Source organism: Hyperolius riggenbachi, chromosome 9, assembly GCF_040937935.1.
Source record: "Hyperolius riggenbachi isolate aHypRig1 chromosome 9, aHypRig1.pri, whole genome shotgun sequence".
NCBI classification, from domain to species: domain Eukaryota; kingdom Metazoa; phylum Chordata; class Amphibia; order Anura; family Hyperoliidae; genus Hyperolius; species Hyperolius riggenbachi.
The window spans coordinates 119,940,656-119,965,550 of NC_090654.1; the positions used below are offsets into that span (position 1 = coordinate 119,940,656).

General features: G+C 43.6%; 1 protein-coding gene across 2 annotated transcripts in view; it reads right to left on the reverse strand.

Annotated features, from left to right (window-relative positions):
• BUB1B (BUB1 mitotic checkpoint serine/threonine kinase B) overlaps positions 1-24,895 on the reverse strand; it is an 84,887-nt gene that overhangs the window by 21,530 nt on the left and 38,462 nt on the right. For both annotated transcript variants that reach the window (XM_068253434.1, XM_068253435.1), the window contains exons 13-17: positions 18,836-18,911; positions 15,186-15,279; positions 13,317-13,576; positions 9,971-10,125; positions 5,542-5,679 (exon numbers count right to left, since the gene is read on the reverse strand). In XM_068253434.1, coding sequence (XP_068109535.1) covers positions 5,542-5,679; positions 9,971-10,125; positions 13,317-13,576; positions 15,186-15,279; positions 18,836-18,911 — 723 coding nt within the window. The remainder of the gene's footprint in view (positions 1-5,541; positions 5,680-9,970; positions 10,126-13,316; positions 13,577-15,185; positions 15,280-18,835; positions 18,912-24,895) is intronic.

A 24,895-nucleotide genomic window follows, 5' to 3' on the forward strand; every position in this document is an offset into this window, starting at 1 on the left:
ACATGCAAAATCGTCGGCTGTATAGATCGAAACATGTCGGAAATCGATCGATCCCGCTGATCGAGCCGGAAATCGCAACATGTGTACCCAGCATTAGCAACAGAACTAGTCTATGCAGCCCTGCACTGTCACCCGAGTGATTCAGTGCAGACGGCAGACCTCGTATGTGTGTTTGAGGCCTTAATCCATATATACACGCTAGATTATAGTCTCCAAATCATTTGTTTTGGGTGGCTATCTGATAAGTAAGCGGTCTGACTGGATTTGACCGATCCGCCAAGCGGATGCGTTAAAACCAACAATATCAGCTAAACGACCATTTGTACACACGCCCGATTTGATGTCCAAACGACCGGCCATTCAAACGTCCAAACGACAGGTTGTTTGGAAAAAATCCAACGTGTGTACGCACCCTAAAGGGGCCCATACACTGTTCGATTTCAGCCATTGATCGATTCTATAGAATCGACCGATCAGAAATCGATTCATTCAAATCAGCAAATCAATCAATTTGCAATTGATTTGATCTATCTGATCCTATATACACACAGATTTTATGGTCGATTTTTCGTCAGATCGATTATTTCCAACATGTCCGATTTGCTTTCTGATCGATTTCCGAGTATTTTCTGATCGATTTCCTATTACAGTTAACGGAAATCGATCGAAAAATGCTCGGAAATCGATCGGAAAGCAAATCGAACATGATGTAAATAATAGATCTGACAGTAAATCAACCATAAAATCTCATAGTGTGTACCCAGCATGACAGGATAGAAAATCTAGGTAGATCTGCTGCTGGCAGCAGATCGATGGCCCATAGAATTGCATTGGATCTAATGGTGCAATAATGCATTTAGATTTTCAATCGATTTCCAATAGATTTAATTCTGAAATCTATTGGAAATCTGTTCCTAGTATGTTGCACACATCAGATAGATTTATGTCAGATTCGACTTGACAGGCATCTGACAGAAATCTGATGGTCGAATCTGCTGCAAATCTATAAGTGTATGGCCACCTTATCAGGAAAAAAGTGTTGAGCAATATTTTTAGAGTGTCTGTTGCTTTATTACCCAATCAGGCTTTTCACGTAGAATGCTACTGTAGGTCTGATGTAAAATCACCTTTTTTTTCTCATTCCAATCATTGCCTGCAACACAGAAGTCTAATGGTAGGACTACACTGCGTTTTTTCGGCACATTTACTGGCCGATTTTCTGATCAATTTCCATCCATTTCTATGAGAACATCGATCAGAAAAACTATTGATATCAAATTGGACCTGTTGGAAATCATCTATCGAGCCATCTATCTGCCGAAAAAGCTCAGGGTGTATTCCCAGCCTTAAGCTGGCCATACACTGGGCCGATTTGCTGCCGTTCGACAGCAGATTCGATCACTGGGATCGAATCTGCTGCCAATCGTTCGCGCTAAATGCACCAGCCGATCCGATTTCCTCCCGAAATCGGATCGGTCTGTCGATCGCGACGCACAGGAAATTACCGTCGATCGCCCGCAGGTATGGAGCGCGTCGCTAGCGGCGGCCGATCCGATACAGGTATACATTACCTGACGCTGGCTCCCGGGCATCTTCTCCCCGCTGCACCGCTCTGTTCCTGCTCCATCCCAGCGTACATTAACTTCCTTTGTCACTCCAGTGACCAGGAAGTTCAAATAGAGGGCGCTCTATTTGAACTTCCTGGTCACGGAGTGACACAGTGTACGCTGGGATGCGGTGCGGGATGCGGTGCAGCGCGCAGAAGAGGACCCGGAGCCAGCTTCAGGTAATGTATACGGGGGGGGGGGGGTTACAGGCGGCAGGAACAGCTCAACAGATTGTGATCGGTTTCAGGCTGAAATTGATTCACAATCTGTTTGCAGTAAAGGCAGCCATACGATCCCTCTCTGATCAGATTCGATCAGATAGGGATCTGTCAGTTGGTTGATCTAATGGCAAATCGACCAGTGTATAGCTACCTTTAGGGCTTATTTCCACTATAGGTGATTGAAAGCGATTCCACACACATGAATTTAAACAGGGACTCGCAGCCTACTGAAATCAAACAGATTTTGGGACAATGCATCTGTATCCCCGTAACCATGCATGGCACAGCTATTGGGATTCAGAATCAGACGCATAACCGCAGAGCAAAGTGCCAGCGTCCATCTCAGAGACAGATGTACAGCACAATTGGAAACCTGCCCTTAACCTCCTTAGCGGTAACCCCGTGTGTGACACGGGGTAAGCCGCCGGAGGGTGCCGCTCAGACCCTGCTGGGCCGATTTAAATAATTTTTTTTTGCTGGACGCAGCTAGCACTTTGCTAGCTGCGCCAGCACCCCGATCGCCGCGGCCGCGCGCCCGATTGCCGCTATTCGTTGCCAGGCAGCGCCGAGGGGTGGATCTTGAGTCCCAATGACGTCCCGACGCCGCTGACGTCATCCCGCCCCGTCGCCATGGCGACGGGGGAAGCCCTCCAGGAAATCCCGTTCTTTGAACGGGATTTCCTGATCGAAGCGGGCGGGGGGATGCCGCTGAGCAGCGGCTATCATGTAGCGAGCCCTGGGCTCGCGACATGATTTTAAAAAAAATAAATAAAAAAAAACTGCTGCGCTGCCCCCTGGCGGAATGTTTCATACCGCCAAGGGGGTTAAAGGACAACTGTAGTGAGAAGAATGTGGAGGCTGCCATATTTATTTAATTTTAAACAATACCAGTTGCCTGGCAGCCCTGCTGATCTATTTGGCCGCACTAGTGTCTGACCAACACCAGAAACAAGCATGCAGCTAACCTCTGATAAATGTCCGAAACACTATCTGCTGCATGCTTGTTCAGGGTCTATGGCTAAAAGTATTCGAGGCAGAGGATCAGCAGGATAGCCAGGCAAATGGTATTGCTTAAAAGGAAATAAATATGGCAGTCTCCATATCCTTCTCGCTTCAGTTATCCTTTAAGCTACAGGTGGCGATTTTACTGCCATCTTTTGCAGTCTGAACTGCATGATGCTTAAACAATCGGCACTCCCACCCACAAAGCCTGCTTTTCACTCGCAGGTCCTGGCATCACATTTTTTAAAACAGAATACAATTGTTAACAGTTGGTCACCAAGCTATCATATAGTCATTTTAGCATGTTGCCTGGATTTGGAGGGTTTAGGCTGGTTTCACAGTGGGACGTTAAAGTCCCACGTTACAGCAGCCAGTAACGCAGCCTAACTCACAGCACTGTAAAATCAATTGTGCTGTTCACAGTGCCCACGTTGCGTTATATACTAACGCAGCACGTTTAAAGAGACTCTGTAACATCAAAAACCTCCCCTGGGGGGTACTCACCTCGGGTGGGGGAAGCCTCCGGATCCTAATGAGGCTTCCCACGCCGTCCTCTGTCCCACGGGGGTCTCGCTGCAGCCCTCCGAACAGCCGGCGACAGACCCGACTGTAGCTTCAATATTTACCTTTGCTGGCTCCAGCGGGGGCGCTGTGGCTGCTTTCGGCACGGAAATAGACGGAAATACCCGATCTCCGTCGGGTCCGCTCTACTGCGCAGGCGCCGGAAACTTGCGCCTGCGCAGTAGAGCAGACCCGACGGCGATCGGGTGTTTCCGCCTACTTCGGAGCCGACAGCCGTCAGAGCGCCTGCGCAGGAGTCGGGAAGGTAAATATTGACGTCACCGCTGCACGGAGGGCTGCAGCGAGACCCCTGAGGGATGGAGGACGGCGTGGGAAGCCTCATTAGGATCCGGAGGCTTCCCCCACCCGAGGTGAGTACCCCCCAGGGGACGTTTTGTCGTTACAGTTCCTCTTTAAACAAAGTGCTGCATGCTGTACGTTATACTGGGCTAAGCAGCGTTAAACTGTTTGCACATGCTCAGTAATGGTTTCCCCTCCTCCTCCGCAGCCAGCCACATGGCTAATTAATATTCACTGCACTGCAGAGACTCGTGGTAGGACTGTAGTGTTGTCCAGATCATGAACGAATCGTTCATTTGATCCGGATCTTTTTTGAGAGTCGGATCATCACAATGAAAGATTCGGTTCACAGTGGATGTCTGTCTGGAATAAACAGAAACATACAGAATGTACAGTGCAGGGAAAGTCCTGTCCTGCTAGTCATTTCACCCAGTCTGCTTCCCTAGTAAAATTATTGAAAAGATACGGATCTTTGAACCGAATCATTTGAATGATCCGATACAAATGATCCGAATCCTTAAAAAGATCCGGACTTCCTATCACTAACCTGGAGCGGCTGCTTTAAAAGCTGCATAACGCAGCTCAATCTGACGTCCAACTTCAACACCACCATACGTTGCGTTAGGGGCACGTTATGCGACCATAACGTCCCCTAAAACGCAACGTCTTGGTGTGGAAGTAACCTTAAAGGATACCCGAACTGACATTTGACATGATGAGACAGACATGTGCATGTACAGTGCCTAGCACACAAATAACTATGCTGTGTTCCTTTTTTTCTTACTCTGCCTGAAAGAGTTAAATATCAGGTATGCAAGTGGCTGACTCAGTCCTGACTCAGACAGGAAGTGACTACAGTGTGACCCTCACTGATAAGATTTTCCTCTTTTTATCTCTTGCTTACTCTCAGAAGCAATTTTCTGCTAAGAAAGTTTTATTGTTGGAATTTCTCATCAGTGAGGGTCACACTGTAGTCACTTCCTGTCAGGACTGAGTCAGCCACTTACATACCTGATATTTAACTCTTTGAGGCAGAGAAATAAAAAAAAGGAACAGCATAGTTATTGGTGTGCTAGGCACTGTACATACACATGTCTATCTCATGTCAAATGATAGTTCGGGTATCCTTTAAAGTAAACCAGAGCTGTCAAAATAGTAAGATTAGATACTTACCCCAGGCTTCCTCCAGCCCCATAAGTACGTGCGAGTCCCTTGCCGTCCTCCCGCGGTCTGCCGTTCAGCCGCAAAAAGCCCTAGTAACTGGTTCACTCGCGTCTTCTGCGCATGCGCGAACCTCCCATGCATGTGCAAAAGACCGCGACTGAACAGCTTCCTTGGGGAGGAAGGGGAGGGGTTGTTTACAACTCCGGCCAGAGTCTTATGCTGAGTACACACTGAGATTTTCTGGCCGATTTACTGTCAGATTGATTATTTCCAACATGTCCAATTTGCTTTCCGATCGATTTCAGAGCATTTTCCGATCGATTTCCTATAAAGGGCACGGAAAACGTTCGGAAAATGCTCGGAAATCGATCGGAAAGCAAATCGGAAATGTTGGAAATAATCGCTCCGACAGTAAATCTCATAGTGTGTACCCAGCATTACTTCATACAAAGACACAATTTCAGCTAAAAACGTACAGGGTTTTAAAAGGGGGGGGGGGGACCCAAAACATTGCTTGCAATACAAAAATGAACACCACAAGACTGATGAAAATTGTCTATTGCAGCCATTTGAAGTACATAATTTAGAAGACTCCTGGAATGTACAGCATCATCTTTGAACTAATTTGGTTACAAACCGTATGAGAATGAATTTACATATAGTATGGCGTTTGCAGTGCCTCTTACCAAGCTGCACACGTTCCAGCTTCCTCAGAAGGGGCATGTGTACGGCTTCCTGATGCAACTGTTCCGATGTCAATAATTCAGATAAAGGAGCCAACAAGTTTTTGCGTAACTCTGTTCTTCCTACAGACACAGAGCACTCTGAAAGTACAGAAAGGAAGACAGGACACTTAGAAAATCTTGTAAGTATAACTGTGTTTAAAGAGAACCCGAGGTGGGTTTGAAGAACATTATCTGCATACAGAGGCTGGATCTGCCTATACAGCCCAGCCTCTGTTGCTATCCCAAACCCCCCTAAGGTCCCCCTGCACTCTGCAATCCCTCATAAATCACAGCCACGCTGCTGACAAACAGCTTGTCAGAGCTGGCTGTGTTTATCTCTATAGTGTCAGTCTGCTGCTCTCCCCGCCTCCTGCAGAACTCCAGTCCCCGCCTGCATCCCTTCCCTCCCTGCTGATTGGAGGGAAGGGACAGGGGCAGGGACCGGAGCTATGCAGGAGGCGGGGGAGCAGCTGAGACTGACACTACATATGTAAACACAGCCTCACAGCACGGCTGTGATTTATGAGGGATTGCAGAGTGCAGGGGGACCTTAGGGGGGTTTGGGATAGCAACAGAGGCTGGGCTGTATAGGCAGATCCAGCCTCTGTATGCAGATCACATTCTTTAAACACACCTCGGGTTCTCTTTAAGAATCCTCTGGAATCAAACATAGAAGGGAAATCATTCACATTCAAATGGATAACTCTGAAGTGTCAGCTAGAAGTACTACTACAATCAAATGCATACTGTCAAAAAAGGTAAATAGGCATCCATTAGAAAGTTTCCTAAATCAGTTCTTCAAATCCTGCACATTTACGAGGCAATGAAAGAATCCTACATAAACAGGACGTTATTAGTGTCTCTTGGTTAAATAACTTTTTATTAAAATTTTACATATACCGTAAACAAGAAAAAACAAACCAATGTGTGATATTGACAGCATGTATGTTAAAGAAACTCTGAAGTGAGTTTACATTTCCGTTTTTAACTAGTATTTATGTAACGCACTATAGGTAATACTAAGCTGCCGCATCCTCGTGGCAAAACTAGGGGTTTATACACCCCAATCCCCTCTGCAAAATCCATGACTTTCTTGATCGTGGATGTTGCTGCTCATGGAGGTAGAGCTTTGAGCTGCAGCTCTGCCTCCATGCACATCAATCCACCGCGGATCACTCCCTTTCCTCTCAGTGAAGGAAGATTGAGAGGGGCGGGGAGAGGGGGCGATTAGCGAGGATTGACGCCCCAAGAGGCAGAGCTACAGCCCTAAGCTCTGCCTCTATGAGGAAGCGCTCCCCAGACATAGCAGAGGGGATTTGGGTGGTATAAACCCCTCATTTTGCTGTGGGGATGCAGCGGTTTAGCATTACCTAAGTGCTTTACGTAAATATTAGTTAGAAATGGGAATTTAGACTCACTTCAGAGTCTCTTTAAAAAGGACAACTGTAGTGAGGGGAATATGGATGCTGCCATATTTACTTCCTTTTAAACAATACCAGTTGTCTGGCAGCTTTGATGGTCTATTTTGTTGCAGTAGGGTCTGAGTAACAACCGGAACAAGCATGCAGCTTATCTTGTCAGATCTTTTAATAATGTCAGAAACACCTGATCTGCTGCATGCTTGTTCACGGTCTATGGCTAAAAGTATTAGAGGCAAACGATCAGCTGGATAACCTTCCACCTAGTATTGCTTAAAGAGAACCAGAGGTGTGTTTAAAGAATGTTATCTGCATACAGAGGCTGGATCTGCCTATACAGCCCAGCCTCTGTTGCTATCCCAAACCCCACTAAGGTCCCCCTGCACTCTGCAATCTCTCATAAATCACAGCCATGCTGTGAGGTTTTGTTTACATCTGTAGTGTCAGTCTCAGCTGCTACCCCGCCTCCTGCATAGCTCCGGTCCCTGCCCCCGTCCCTTCCCTCCAATCAGTAGGGAGGGAAGGGATGCAGGCGGGGACTGGAGTTCTGCAGGAGGCGGGGAGAGCAGCAGACTGACACTATAGAGATAAACACAGCCAGCTCTGACAAGCTGTTTGTCAGCAGCGTGGCTGTGATTTATGAGGGATTGCAGAGTGCTGGGGGACCTTAGGGGGGTTTGGGATAGCAACAGAGGCTGGGCTGTATAGGCAGATCCAGCCTCTGTATGCAGATAACATTCTTCAAACTCACCTCGGGTTCTCTTTAAAGGAATACTATCGATTCACATATTTTTTTCAATTGACACAGGAATTGTTTGGGAAGTGCTGCTAAGTACTGGTGTATACATTTTAGTAGCAACTTCTTTGTTTACTGTTAGCAAAATACTTTCAAAGTTTACTGACACCAAAACTGACCACTGACTGAGCCATGAGGAGAGGGGAAATTCCCCTCACACTTGATCAGTTAACTCTATGTGTAGCTCTGTGTGTGACAGAAGAGAGCTCCCAACAGCTGCAGCTCCTGTGTCCTGTGTTCTGACTGAAGTGTCTGAAGAGAGCAGAGGAAATGTAACTAATTGTCACAGCTTTTCAGACTGTTTTTGCTTTCAGAGTTTGATATGTTTGATATTTGCTTTCTGTAGTCTGATATGCAACTCTGGCAGTGCATTGAAGCAGACACCCCTTCTGCAATTGAGTTGTCCCAATATAGCTAAATCCTACCCTCAATAAATTACAGTTTTTGCCTCTGATATTGAACATGAAAATTAGGAAAATGTTTACACAGCTACTTAGACATTATTTGCACACTGTCATTTTAGAACACTTGGGTATCGATAGTATTCCTTTAAAAGGAAATAAATATGGCAGCCTCTATATTCTTCTCACTACAGTTGTGTTTTAAGTACAAGGACTTAAAACACAAAGGAAAAATAAGTTAAAATAATAGATACTAACCCATCATCTCATGAAGAAGCGAAAACTCTGAATGCAGCGTCTAAGTAAGTGACTATTCAAATAAGTTAATAAGATTTGCATCCTAAGGGCCCACAGTGCTGGATCGCCTCTGCTCAGGATGGGGGGCCTCTTTAGGATCCAGAGGCTTCAACCTCCTGATGCAAGTACCCTCTAATGACACTTTTTTTCCCTTCGGGTTCACCTTAAAGTGCACCAGAGAAATTATAAATAGCAGCACATACTTACCTGGGGCTTCCTCCAACCCTATTGTGAGCTCCCTTGCAGACGTGGGAACCCACAGAGTACATGGGGCTGGAGAAGCCCCAGGTAAGTATAAACACTGCTATTTATAACATCTCAGTTTTCCTTTACTGTAGGCCAATCGTGTCTGGTCCAATGGAATATCTGAGAGGCTGAAATCCTTGCTGCAAACAAAGAATAGGTAAATAAAAGGAGAAAAGGGAGCTAATAACCAGGGCCAGCTTCAGCCACAATTGAGGTCGATCACAACTTTTTGAGGGATAAATACTGTACTAAGCAAATGGAGGTTGGCTTTTGGTGACATATATACTGATGGAAACCAAGGGATAGTTTTCAGACTAAGGGGAGACAGGGACGTCTCTATACAGGACTCCCTCACCTCCATTGAGCAGAAATTCCATTCCACCACTCAACAGCCTTTTCAAGACAACACTGCCTCATGATAGAGAGAAAAATCAGGTAGACCAGTCCACTGGACCATTTAGGTAGAGAAGTGGAAAAAAGGATCAGGGAAGGAAATGGAGGTTGCCTGAAACCTATAGATCAGTTTGGGTAGGATGTCCATTTTCAGACCATTTATCCGGGCCAAGAAAGACATAGGAAGGCGAGACCATACCTTACAATAAGATTAGATGCTGCCCAATAGGGGCAAGAAATTAAGCTTATACAGTCTACTGAGGTTATTAGTGGCTGAGCAATGTTCTTTAACAACTTATGTGAATACAAATAAAGCATTAACTTTGGAGGGATTTGAAGACAGTATTGGGAAAAACTCCTCTGCAGCTTTCAAAGAGATGACTTCACAATCTTTATTTTATTATGGTAAACATGAACTTCTCCAGGATGATTTGGGTGTATAGACAATAAGTTTACATCCACCTAGAGTCTCTACTGCCACAATAAGAAAAACATTAATGGACGCGGGACGTTATTGCAGACGGCAACACGATCAAGGATCTGCGTGGCCAGGGTGGCGCAGGAGCAGTGGCCTGTTGACTCCGAGCCGGAAAAACTAAACAAGCTAAAGGTGGGAGAACGGAGGATAGCTGAGGACCGGTGCAGGCACAGGATGGCTGTAGGGGGCTGGTAGAAGCCCCAGGTAAGTGAAATTATTTTTGACAGTTTAGGTTCCCTTTAAGCAGGATAAGACTATGAGTGTTTGTGCATGGTGAAGGGCAATAAATGTCTGATTGGATGAACTAAAGACCTGCCTAGGAACGATGTTACAAAGTTAGACAGCACAGTAGGATACATACCCAAAACTTGTTCATACACTCCTGACACCTGGCTTGCAAGGTCAAGTTTTTCATGGGCAAGCATGGTCTTCGAGGAGAACAGGCTGCTACACCCCGCAGAGGTAGAAGACGACACTGAGGAAGGGGTATCTTCTCGACTTGCCTCTAAAATTGGGCTGTGAATAAAAGAAAAGAAGATGCTGACTTAAGAGGTTCAATTCATTTCTTCATGGATCCTCGGAAATTTGCATGTTAGAACAGGTTGTGTTCATTATTAGGGAGCCTAACAGCGGTTTGTAGATCCACAGCTAATGAGATAAAGCCAGGAGACTATCAAGCAAATGTGCTTTGAGGAGTAAAAAACCCTGGAGGACACAAAGAAGTTTTTAAAGGTCAAGGTAGTGAGAGGTATATGGAGGCTGCCATATTTATTTCCCTTTAAGCATTAACAGTTGCCTGGCAGTCCCGCTGATCCTCTGCCTCTAATACTTTTATCCACAGACCCTAAAGCATGCAGCAGATCAGGGATTTCGGACATTGTCAGATCTGACAAAATTACCTGCATGCTTGTTTCTGGTGTTAGACATTACTGCAGCCAAATAGACCAGCAGGGCTGCCAGGCAACTGGTATTGCTTAAAGGGAACCAGAGACGAAGCCCCCTCATGTATTTTACCATGTATATCAGTAAGAACATTAGAGAAAACACTTACCATGCTCTCTGTTTCGTCCTCACTGCTAAAAGTGTCTGTTATTAGCAGTCACAAGAATCCCAGACTGAGCAATTAAATCTGGCTTTGCTGGGAATGATTATTGCTGAGTCATTATAGCAAAGCCACAAGGGGGCAGGCTTGGGCTTGAAATAACACCACAGAAGACAGACTTAGCTATAATCTTTCTGTAGCAAAGCTAGATGGAGCAGCCTGACTTCTCAGTCGGGGATTCTTATCAGAGGTGAAAACAGTCAGATTACACAGAGAACAATGAAACAAAGGGCAGATTAGGTGTTTACTGTCATGTTCCCACTGATTTATAAGGTAAAATACAAGAGGGTGCTTCATCTCTGGTTCTCTTTAAAAAGAAATAAATATGGCAGCCTCCATATACCTCTCACTATAGTTGTTATTTAAGGAGAGAACCAAAGGCAGTATCCCTCCAAATTATCTGTGGCACAGAATACAGGTTCCAGGTAGTCCCTGGTTAACAAACGACATAGGGACTGTAGGTTCGTTCTTAACCTGAATCCATTTTCAAAAAAGTTGGAACACTATGCCAGCTCTGTCCCCTGTACCTCCTCTGTGTCCTCATGTGCCTCCAGTGTCCCCCTCTGTGTCATCTCTGTTCCCCTGTGTTTTCAGTGTTGGCCACCTCTGCACCACCTCTGCCCCTTCACTCCTAGTAATGACCGTAATGTGATCATTTTGTTTATGCAAAATTTCACATAAAATTTTGCAACTCCATGTATATGCAATTACGATTTTGAAATTCAATTTGATTTCACGTAATCCACGAAAACTTCCAGAAAGTCCCAGTGCTGGATCACAGGTATATGAAGCCGCTCACTAGTATAGAGTACTAAAATCAATAAACCCACAATGTGCGCTCCTCCAAATCTCAGTTACAAAATATTGCAATTATTCAGTTGTTCCTATCAGCTTGGATCGCACCTGCCTCATAAGTGTGTGTATCACTTAAAATAGCTAATTGAATATTGTTGAGAGCCCTGTAACTGTTTTATATCTAGTATAGAGTACTGCAGCAAAATGTCATTTTAATCAAGATTAAAATTCATTTTCGACTTAAAGGAATACTGTAGGGGGGGGGGAATTAGTTGAACTTACCTGGGGCTTCTAATGGTCCCCTGCAGACATCCTGTGCCCGCGCAGCCACTCACCGATGCTCCGGCCCCGCCTCAGGTTCACTTCTGGAACTTCAGACTTTAAAGTCTGAAAACCACTGTGCCTGCATTGCCGTGTCCTCGCTACCGCTGACGTCATAAGTGTATTACGCAGGCCCAGTATGGTCTGTGCCTTCGCATTACACTCCTGGTGACATCAGCGGGAGCGAGGACACGGGCTAGGCAGGTGCAGTGGTTTTCAGACTTTAAAGTCTAAAGTTCCAGAAGTGAACGTGAGGCGGGGCCGGAGCATCGGTGAGTGGCTGCGCGGGCACAGGATGTCTGCGGGGGACCATTAGAAGCCCCAGGTAAGTTCAACTAATTTTCCCTTGACCCCCTACAGTATTCCTTTAAAGTGAACCTTAAGTGAGTTAAAAAATAAAGTTTCACTTCCCCCAGCAGACATCCTGTGCCGTCACTCACCGATCATCTGGTCTCCCGCCATGGCTCAATTTAGTTTTCAGCAGTGCGCCTGCATGGCTCTGCGCATCCTCGATTGCGCTCCCGTCCCAGTAGCAGTCTTGCGTCTAGGTGGTACGTGTACTACATACGTACGAGCACGTAGTACTATGTACTAGGTGCAAGACGACCATAGAGATGGGAGAGTCATAGAGGACGCACGTAGCCAGAGCCAAACTATCAGTAGCCGAAAAATGAAACTGAGCCATGGCCAGGGGCCGGATGATCAGTTTATTATGGCGCGGGCACAGGATGTCTGCAGGGGGCTGGGGAAAACCCCAGGCAAGTGAAACTTTTTTCTCAACTCAGATAAGGTTCACTTTAAATAAAACAAAAAACTATTTTCTCAAAACTACAAGGCCTTTTTAAAAAAAAAATGGTTTTGACTTGTTCCCATATTCGGGCTATTTGCACCGACGGGTCGTTTGAAAGTTGCTCATTTTTAAAGAAAACCTGTAATGAGAAAAACCACCCCTGGGGGTACTCACCTCGGGTGGGGGAAGCCTCCGGATCCTATTGAGGCTTCCCCCGTCCTCCTCGGTCCCACGGCGGCGGAGAAAATCCTCCCGGAACGGCGGAGATGTAAATATTTACCTTCCATGCTCCAGCGCAGTATCGGCTCTCCGCCTCGGAGATAGGTGGAAATAGCCGATCGCTGTCGCCTGCGCAGTAGAGCGGACCTGACGGAGATCGGCTATTTTCGCTTATCTCCGTGCGGAGAGCCGCAACAGCGCCCCATCTGGAGCCAGGAAAGGTAAATAAATCAGTGCTTATCAGCTTTGTCGAGGGAGGATTCCGGGACACTTCAGGGGAGCCAGCGCTGGACTGCCTGCAGCTACAGGGGTGGGGGAAGCCTCATTGGGACCCTGAGGCTTCCCCCTCCCAAGGGGAGTACCCCCCAGGGGACTTTTTTGTTACAGGGTCTCTTTAAGACTCTCTGTATGTTAAAAGTAACAAGACAATTCTCAGGAAGGTAAACTAAACACATGCATCCATTATTTTGTATTTGTTACCTCAATTTTTTGAGACAAACAGCTTGCTGGAAGGACTCCTCATACACCGGCGTCTTCTCACGAAGGGGAATCCTCGCCAGGCCTAAAGAGTCACTTTCTCCTGAATTCTCATCTCTGGGCTTGTGGAAAGGAGTAGATGCCAGATGAGCCGCACTTACAAAGTCACAAGTATCCTCTGGATCCGCAAACAGAGTCTTGTTCTTGTCAGACCCAGATACTATAGGATCTTCATTCAGGGGCTCAATGATATCTAGTGTATCCTATGAAGAAAACTCATTAACCACTTCGCATCCAGACCTTGTTTCCCCACTTATGCATCAGAGCAGTTCTGACAGTTTAGCTATGTCCTTATTTAATCAGAAATAACTTTATCCCTACTTATGACACAGAAATGAAATATATATTGTTTTTTTAAAGACAAACTAGGCTTTCATTGTATGCCATTTTTTCCATCGAGCAATTTTGTTTTCTATGAATTTTGATGGGAAAACAAAAGGAAAAAAATAGAAAAAAAACATTTCTCAGTCTTACCAATTCTAGTTTAAAAATAAAAAGTGCTAAAAATGTTGTTTGGCTATTCTTACCGCTTATCATAAAACAATAGATATTTGATTCTGAAATAATGCTACAAAGTGTATTTTTCACTAGGAACTGAGAAAATAAAAGTATTTTTAATGGTAAAAATAAATCTCATTAGCTCAGGAAACATAAATTCCCGTTCACCAATTAGTGCTGCATCAGATAGTGCCAGAAATGTGCACAGGAGCAAGCCCAATCCTGCACAGCACTGCTTCAGGTACAAGACATATATCTACGGACTCGTGGCTTAGATGAAGTCACAGAGGACGTAGAGATACTGTAGTGGAGGATAAAGTGGTTAAGAAAAATATCTACGTTGAACTTTGCAAAACATGCTTAAAGTGGCACTGCACAGGACAGAAGGAAAAATGCACCCTGTATGTATTTATAGTTTAGCCTGTCTAATCTCCCCTCATCTGTGTCTAATCACAACTTGTAATTTGATCTCTTCCATGTCAGTTGACTGCCACGGGAGATAAGCTCATTTGTAATTGCAATGGAAACAGAGGCGCCAGCAGAGTAAAAATTGATCATAGGTAAAAACAGATAAAAATTGGGGGGCAAGGGTGGACTTACCTCCCTAAAACCAAGCACAACCATTATGTATGGTTTAAACAAGATTTAATTCGTACTCCAGAACAAATGGCATTTGGTCTAGAGTACGAATTAAATCTTGTTTATACCATACATAATGGTTGTGTTTGGTTTTGGGGAGGCAAGTCCACCCTCGCCCCGCATACTTTTATCTGTTTTTACCTATGATCAATTGTTACTCTGCTGGCGCCTCTGTTTTTATTATTGTTATCCACCTGGTGGATGGGTGAACACCCCTTCTTTCCTTCTACAGAGAGCGACTTTTTAGCCTGAATGGGGACAGGCCTAATATCCCCATAAGTGCTTTAAGTGGTTGCCTGAACCCGGCAACCCATACTTGTGAGTATATTTCTATCTGCTGCTACCTTGGCATTCCTTTATCATCATCAATAATACACTTTCGGGGGCTCTCAATTGTGTTTTTCCTTTCTTTTACAAACTCATATGTAAGCACAGGATGTTAACAATATGTCTGTTTCCATGAAAGCAGGAAGTAGAAACAGTGCAGATTTATTGCAAGATTTGTATCAGCTGTAACAAAGAAAGGTTTTTCTTATATAGGTTATTATGCTGTTGCAAATCTTTTAGAACAGAGAGGAAGTTCTGAGTTTAGGTCCGCTTTAAACAGAGTTTAAACTTACAGCAAGTAGAACAATATGTAAAACACAAAGAAAATTGAGGATCTATGTGGCTTACTGTGAGAGGCGCATCTTCACGGAGGAGAGCTTTTGGCACAGCAGTAAGTGGACGACGGGCAGGAGGTGGCATCTTTTTCAAATTCTGGGTGGTGCTATGAAAAGAAAAAAAGACAAGACTGGATAATTGACAACAAAAGAAAGAAAATCCACCAGCGAGTTATGCGTACATTATATGAAAGCTTCATCCTTTACGGTCTCTGAAAATGTATTAAATCAGATCGATAGCCAAACCCTACCATCAGTCAGACGAAACTGCATTTAGTGCTGCATATAAGAGATGGAAATACTAAAATCTGAACGTGGACACACTATACACTTAAAGAGAACCTGAACTGAAAATAAAAAGTCAAAATAACCATACACAGGTCATACTTACCTCCGGTGTAGTCTACTCCTCAATCTCTTTCTCCTCTCCTGCATCCCATTTGTCCACTGTGATCAATGGAATTCTCCGTGCTCCATTTTAAAAATGGCCCTTACCCCATAACCACTTCCTGGTCAGCACTGTTAAACTGAAATATCACCCAGTTGAGCCATAGGGAAACATGGACAATACCTTGCACATTCAGGTGTAACTGACAGCTGCTGATATATAACTGACAGCAACTGATATATTTCAGTTCTGACAAAAAAAAACTGTATAGTCAGAACTGAAAGGGATCACTGTAAGAAGAAAATGGTGAGGTTCTGAGAGGAACTGACGGTGAGGTTAGTATGAAATATTTATTTGAAGATCCGTCATGGGTTTATTTTAAATAGTTTCCCTTTAATATTTTTTTGTGATTCAAGAATTACAATCGTATTTCCATTTGATTGTAACTTTTGAAGCATCTGACCAATGTATCACACGTGTGTTCGATCCTTCCCCAAATATGAAACAAATAAAAAAATCGAAAACCCTAAAAAAAAAAAAAAAAAAAAAAAAATTGCTTGAATCTATAAATCAAGAAATTGACAATTCATCCTACACCATTCAATTTTCTGAAAAAAAACAAACTTGGTTTTCCACCACTGCCGATCAACAGGAAAACAATGATAAATTCCATCACGTTTCTTCACTGAAAAAAATAATAAGGTTTTCAGTTTTTCCGTACACCAGATTTTTATTAAAAAAAATAAAAATGTAATATCTAATATTTTTATTGCATAGGGTTTTGTGGCCACCTTCACACAGACTCTTTAAACGTAACATAACTTTTTGCGATCATTTTGTTTTCTGAAGAATAAACCACCGTTCACTAGCACAAGCCTCCCAAATAACCCAAGATGTGCTGCATATCATTAGTATATGGAAGATAGCAGTGTTGACAGTATACTTGCACCCAACATAATACAGTAACAGCACCTGGGAGTGGAGGCGCTCTACAAACCAAACTGTAGAAAAAGGTTGGCGGTAGCAATGATACTAGCAGGGCAGTATTGGACTAGTCAGTAATTAGTGATGGTCCTGTCTAGGAGAACTCAGAGAAACGTAATCAGTTGGTCACATGATGATATGCAAGTCTCTGATTTGTTAATCATAATCATGTGCTAAAGCAGGATGTGATAACAGCAAATCAGAGCTTTGCAAATCTATCAGCTGATCAAACAAATCACGCTTCTCCAGGAGTTCTCTTAGATATGACCATCACCATCAGCAGTATCCCTACTGTGGGCTTTATTTAGCAGCAGATGGTCTGAAATACTTCATATAAGATGGGGCTACTGTGCAGAGGTAAAGAATGTGCAAGCCGCTGTGGATACTGATAAACATCAGTCAAACATGATTCTTTGTGCTGCTTTTTGCTAAAAACAAACAACAAAAAGGTCTAATGTCTGTTCAGCACATAAAAAGTACTTCAGAAACTCTTCAAATTTCCCAAGATGCTGTGTGTGTGACATCACAAGAAAGATGCCAACACAGCTATAGACAAAAATTCAGCTGAAAAAATAGCAATAGTGGGCACGTCTGTTGATTCAAGGTGACCCTGTATTCCGTCAGCTCCTCGATATCTGTCCCATCCCCACCGTTCTCCAGCAGTCAAGCCGGTAAAACCCCTGACTGAGGCAGTCTGGGACTACTGCGCATGCGTAACACTTGTCGCATACCTTCTTGGTCACACATGAGCAGGGCTGTGGAGTCGGAGTCGTGGAGTCGGGCAATTTTGGGTGCCTGGAGTCGGAGTCTGGAAAAAATGCACCGACTCCGACTCCTAATGAATTTGTAACTGTAATTAAAATAGAAAATATGATAAAATGTTCTATTTCTCAGATAATAGTCATTAAAAATAATGTATATATACAGTATATATACAGTAAGAGCTGTGCTTAGTCCACAAAAATGAAATAAACCAATCAAAATTAGTTACTTGTGCTGCTTCAATAAAGCAGTCCCTGTATTTTTAAGGTCAGATATACATATCTGATTGTGACTGTATATATGATGTGTACACAGGAATCTCTTATATATACTAAATAACATCTATGCTGTAAGAATAAAGCCTTATGTGTAGCTGTGTCACTAATAGAGATGGTCAATGAGTTGGAAATAATTCTGCATTTATGCTGATTTATGCAAATGTATGCACTCCCTTTGCTGATGAAATCAAATAATATGATATGTTAAAATTTTGTTTGGTGACTACAAATTAAAGGGTACCTGAGACGGATGAAAAGTAAAGTTTTATACATACCTTGGGCTTCCTCCAGCCCCCTTCAGGCTAATCAGTCCCTCGCTGTCCTACACCACCCGGATCTTCTGCTATGAGTCCTAGTAATTCAGCCAGTCAGCGCTGTCCGGCCGCATGCCGCTCCCACAGCCAGGAACATTCTGCACCTGCGCAATAGTGCTGCACAGGTGTAGTATGCTCCTGGCGGTTGAGTGTGTGCATGCGCACTACACCCGACTGGCTCAAGTACCTGGACTCATAGCAGAAGATCCAGGTGGTGGAAGAGGACAACGAGGGACGCATTATCCTGAAGGCGGCTGGAGGAAGCCTCATGTATGTGTAAAACTTTAATTTCATCAGTCTCAGGTTTACTTTGTTACACAGTAGTACTATACTCTACATATGCACTCCCCACAGAGCTGCAGGGAATCCACTGAGAATGCTATGCACATTGAACACAGAGGTGTTGTCTGTTTACAATCTCCTTGTTCCCCTGCAGAGTACCTGCACATCATTCTTACATGTTCCCACACTTACATTGCCTAGGGCCTGATAGATGTTCTTTGTTCCGGTTTGTACCTTTTACAAGTACTCTTACCAAGGACTAGTTTTAGTCTAAAGGGAATAAATATAGTAGTCTACATATCCTTCTCACTTCAGTTGTCTTGTAAAATTCCTATGCGTTGGCAGTTAAGAGACGAATTTCACGTTACATACTTTTAATCAACAAAATTGTAATATGCAAATTATAGGAGTCGGAGTCGGTGGAATCCTAAACTGAGGAGTCGGAGTCGGTGGATTTTTGGACCGACTCCACAGCCCTGCACACGAGTGGCCAAGAGCGCTCTGCGCCGTTACAAGCCTTAACCAACTGCGCAGGTGCACGGCTGGGGGGCTAGCCATGCACAATAATCAGTGGGAGAAGGGGGGGGGGGGGTTACCACATGGATAGTTAGAATGAAAACGAACACCATATGAGCTGGCTAAGAATTACACTTACATGCTAGTCTGTGCTTCACACGTCTCATCAAAAATGGTAAACGGCACACTGGAGGAAAGCACGGCACACAAGCTTGCTGTAGACATGGAGAAAACACTGAATATATTACTCATGATAAAGGATAGATAACATTTTGACGAATACAAACTACAGCCTAAACAAAATGAAAACAAACAGAAAAAAAATAAAAATACTTTATAGGTTCAGAAACTGCTGATAAATTAACTGACAGACGATTTGTCCCAGGCAAAGTTCTGGTTGAATCACAATTTTCCCATTGGTTGTAAATTATTTAAAGCTTCTCATTATGCACCAGCTAAAGCAAAAGAACAATTTCATAAGAGTAGGAACAAAGGCTGTAGCGCTTCATAAGCAACTGAAGCAAAGTGTTTAGCATAAAAAAAAAAGTCTAAAATGTTGCTATACAGTGTCACAACTCCACTGCGCTCAGGCCCCTTATTCCCTCAGCTCTCCTCAGTGTCTCTGTCCCTCCCTGCACACGTGCAGTAGCGCAAAACACAAGACACACGACAGACGCACACACACGAAGTGCAGGACGCAGACACTTGAACATTGTTATATAGGACTAGTGAAATAATCTGGTTCCCAATTCAGCCATTAACAAAATTCTCCAGAAATACTTTCAGTGAAATCCCATCCAATTTATGCTTTGTAACCAACATAAAATGGGATTTCATCTTGCCATGCCTTACTGATGGGAGAGTTTATTCACATTTAGTCAGTGGTATTATGGTGTACCTATAGCCCTTTACATCTAACCTGCTTTCTTGTTACATAGTTACATAGTTATTTTGGTTGAAAAAAGACATACGTCCATCGAGTTCAACCAGTACAAAGTACAACTCCAGCCCGTCCCCCACATACCCCTGTTGATCCAGAGGAAGGCGAAAAAAAACCCACAAGGCATGGTCCAATTAGCCCCAAAAGGGAAAAATTCCTTCCTGACTCCAGATGGCAATCAGATAAAATCCCTGGATCAACATCATTAGGCATAACCTAGTAATTGTAGCCATAGATGTCTTTCAACGCAAGGAAAGCATCTAAGCCCCCTTTAAATGCAGGTATAGAGTTTGCCATAACGACTTCCTGTGGCAATGCATTCCACATCTTAATCACTCTTACTGTAAAGAACCCTTTCCTAAATAAATGGCTAAAACGTTTTTCCTCCATGCGCAGCTCATGTCCTCTAGTCCTTTGAGAAGGCCTAGGGACAAAAAGCTCATCCGCCAAGCTATTATATTGCCCTCTGATGTATTTATACATGTTAATTAGATCTCCTCTAAGGCGTCTTTTCTCTAGACTAAATAAACCCAGTTTATCTAACCTTTCTTGGTAAGCGAGACCTTCCATCCCACGTATCAATTTTGTAGCTCGTCTCTGCACCTGCTCTAAAACTGCAATATCTTTTTTGTAATGTGGTGCCCAGAACTAAATTCCATATTCCAGATGTGGCCTTACTAGAGAGTTAAACAGGGGCAATATTATGCTAGCATCTCGAGTTTTTATTTCCCTTTTAATGCATTGCAAAATTTTGTTCGCTTTAGCTGCAGCGGCTTGGCATTGAGTACGATTATTTAACTTGTTGTCGATGAGTACTCCTAAGTCCTTCTCCAAGTTTGATGTTCCCAACTGTATCCCATTTATTTTGTATGGTGCTAGACCATTGGTACGACCAAAATGCATGACTTTACATTTGTCAACATTGAATTTCATCTGCCATGTATGTGCCCATATAGCCATCCTATCCAGATCCTGTTGCAATATGACACTATCTTCCTGAGAGTTGATGATTCTGCACAATTTTGTATCATCTGCAAAAATAGCAACATTGCTCACTACTGCATCTACTAGGTCATTAATAAATACATTGAAGAGCACTGGACCCAGTACAGACCCCTGTGGGACCCCACTGCTAATAGTCTCCCATTTTGAGTACGATCCATTGACCACAACTCTTTGTTTTCTGTCCATTAGCCAGTTCCCTATCCATGCACACAAACTCTTCCCCAGTCCTTGCATCCTCAACTTTTGCACCAGACTTCTGTGGGGAACAGTGTCGAAGGCCTTTGCAAAGTCCAAGTATATCACATCTACAGCATTCCCAATATCCATATTAGCATTCACTACCTCATAAAAGCTGAGCATGTTAGTCAAACAGGACCTGTCTTTAGTAAACCCATGTTGATGCTGAGAAATAAGATTATTTTCTACTATGAAGTCATGTATAGTATCTCTTAGTAACCCCTCAAATAGTTTGCATACAACTGATGTTAAGCTTACAGCAGTGGCGTAGCTTTGGAGCTGTGGGCCCCGATGCAAGTTTTACATGGGGCCCCCCCAGGCACTCTATACATAACAATTTATACGGCGCACCAAAACCTGCCAAGGACAACTACAGTGTCAGAGGTGCAAGAAGGGGATGGGGAACAGCTTGTTAATGATTACCACTATTCAAAGTGTCTATAGAAGTGATTATTACCAGCACAGGACCAATAGAGAGCTAATACTGCATTTGAGGGAGGGCCCTTTGGGGCCCCTCTGGCCCAAGGGCCCCGATGCGGTCGCTACCGCTGCAACCCCTATTGCTACGCCCCTGGCTTACAGGTTTATTGTTATTCTGCACTACTGCCCCAAACTGTTTAGTGCTTTTCCATACACACCCCCTACCACTTACAGCATACTATCAGGTGCAGCACACATCCCAGCTGTGGGCACTTCTGCCCGCTTCCCCAGGCACCAAGAATTAGTGTGAGTTAAAGGGAACCTGAAGCGAGTACAAACATTTAACATAAACACATGACGTAGCTGCAAAACACACTGTCAGTTCCTATCAGAAGCTCACCATTTCCTTCTTACAGTGATCCCTTCCAGTTTTGACAATATTTTGTCAGAACTGAAAAATATCAGTTGCTGTCAGTTATATATCAGCAGCTGTCAGTTACAACTGAATGTGCAAGGTGATGTCCATGTTTCCGTATGGCTCAAGTGGGTGATATTACAGTTTAACAGTGTGCTGACCAGGAAGCTGTTATGGGGTAAGGGCCATTTTTAAAATGGAGGAGGCAGAATTCCATTGATCACAGTGGACAAACAGGATGCAGGAGAGGAGAAAGAGGTTGAGCAGTAGATTACACGGGAGGTAAGTATGACCTGTGTATGGTTATTTTGACTTTTTATTTTCAGTTCAGGTTCTCTAAGCATCACATGGGAGAGGGGGCAAAAGCATGGGCTAGGTGCTTTGGAGGTGGGGCTAATACACCACAACAACCACTCTGGGCCTTAGGGAGGAGACAAAAAACCTGTATAATTAGGCAAGTAAACCATTCCCCTTCCAAGGTCTCAGGTTTCTGATTACCTATAAATATCCTGCTTAATTTGCAAAAATGGATCTCCATAAAGCAAAGTAATTACTCCTGTGGCAAAGACAGCATGAAACACCACTTTCATGAAAGAGAACTGAAGTGAAAAGAATATGGAAGCTGTCATCTTCATTCCATTATAAACAATGCCAGTCGCCTAGTAGCAAGCTTTGGCTTAAGTTGTTTATTATGGCCTGTTTCCACTACACGCAGATTGGATGCAGATAAACTGACTCCAATGAAAGCCTATGGGCTTGTTTCCACTAAATGCAATTTTTCTGATGCAGATTTTCCCATAGGCATTCATTGGAGTCAGTTTTTGTGCATCCAATCTGCGTGTAGTGGAAATAGGCCCTTAGTCACACAAGCAACACGCATGCAGCCAGCAGAGTCAAAGCATCTGACCAGCACGTTTATTCTGGCCACTGAGTTATAGGCTTCATTCATCAAGTATTACCACATTTGGTAATACTGAAAACAGCTGATTTTTCAGAGCATTTTGTAAAATGTTAATTCATCAAGGTTGTTACCCCATGGCAAGCTGAAATTACCGAGCCATAAGATAAATTACCAACTTGTGTGGTAAATACCTCAATACATGTCAGCAAATGTCAATTCATCAAGATTACAGCATGTGGTAAGTCGAAACCAGTGTGGAGGCTGGAGAGGGAGCCTCGACTCACGGAAGAGAGGGATAACTATGATTGACAGGAGCAACGAGCCAATAGCAACAGCCTCTGTCTCCTGCAAGTCCCTGTGATAGGACTCGATGCCTTCTTGGGAGGATCGAGATTTTCTACCCCCCAGGCAGTGCAGGAGAGATTCAAAACAAATGGGGTTTCACCTGCAGCCATTCAGTCTTTTAACCCTTTAGGTTCCTTTTTGAACATGTGGAGGATCTAGTGTGGAAATCACCTAAGTATGGCATGTGTAATGTCTTTCAGAAGTTCATCTAAGCTGTGGCAATTAAATAAAATGTTAAGACTAATGGACAGATTCAGAGTGAGTAGAGGCAGTATAACAAACATGAACATTATAAAAAGGGATGTGGGGATGCCTCTTACTATTGAAATGCCCTCACTGCACAGAACAGCTTGTAACAAAACAGAGACAGCTGCACACTGCTCTGCTGTTACCGAACAGGTTTTTGTGAATTGTAGCCATGGGTTTCGGTAATTTACCAAACTTCTACTGCACCTGTGAAAATCTTGATGAATTAGCAAAAAAAAAAAAAAAAGTCTAAAATACCGAATGCTGTATTTTCTTCAACTTTTTTTTCCCGAATAGCCTTTGATGAATTGAAGCCATAGTATTAGAAGCAGAGCATCAGCATAGAAGTCAGGCAACTGGCATTGTTCATTAGAGAATGGAGACGGCAGCCTACATGTTCCTCTCACGTCAGGTTCCCTTTAAAGAGTAACTGTCAGGCTGCAGAAGCTAATTTAAACCTCTATTCTCCTGTGTTAAACAGTTTAGAAGGAAGCCCAAAAGCAATTAGAAGATAAAAATCTCAGTTACCTTTGATGTGTGCTTATCAGCAAGGCTGTTATTCTTAAAGAGACTCCGTAACAAAAATTGCATCCTGTTTTTTATCATCCTACAAGTTCCAAAAGCTATTCTAATGTGTTCTGGCTTACTGCAGCACTTTGTACTATCACAGTCTCTGTAATAAATCAACTTATCTCTCTCTTGTCAGACTTGTCAGCCTGTGTCTGGAAGGCTGCCAAGTTCTTCAGTGTTGTGGTTCTGCTATAAACTCCCCCTTCCAGGCCCCTCTATGCACACTGCCTGTGTGTTATTTAGATTAGAGCAGCTTCTCTCTTATCTTTTACAAGCTGGATAAATCGTCCTCTGAGCTGGCTGGGCTTTCACATAGTGAGGAATTACAGACAAGGGCAAAGCTGTTTGCAGGAAGAAAAGAGCAGCCTGAAACTTCAGTGCATGAGAGATGCAGGGGGAAAGAAACACACAAATGATCTCTTGAGATTCAAAAGGAAGGCTGTATACAGCCTGCTTGTGTATGGATGTATTTTCTATGTGTGGACATACTGTACATCAACCTACTTCCTGTTTTGGTGGCCATTTTGTTTGTTTATAAACAAACTTTTTAAAACTGTTTTTAACCACTTTTAATGCGGCGGGGAGCGGCGAAATTGTGACAGAGGGTAATAGGAGATGTCCCTTAACGCACTGGTATGTTTACTTTTGTGTGATTTTAACAATACAGATTCTCTTTAAGAAGACGCAAGCCGCATACCATACTGCAAAGCATTCTGGGGCTCTCCCCTCGGCTGCTAATGAGACGTTACAGCAGCTTGTAATCGCGTAGCACTGATAAATCTCGGGCAGAGTACACTGCAGGAGTCAGCTATTGTTCCTAGCCACATGGCTCATTAATATTCACTGCACACTGTGTTGTTCAAGTACAAGCTTATCTGTGATCAGGAAGCAGGCAGGACATGACGACACATTTGACAGAAAAACATGGAGCCTGCCATGAGCTGTCAGGAGCATCTATCTCTGCATATACTATATACAAATTCTGTGAAATCCAAACGTGGATAGTGAAATGCATATGTAATGTAAGTACAGCCAATCTTTAGCTGCTGATATATGTGTTTATTTTCTCTGAGACCTTATACCTAACAGCTCCTCTTTAAACTCAAATAGGAATAGTGAA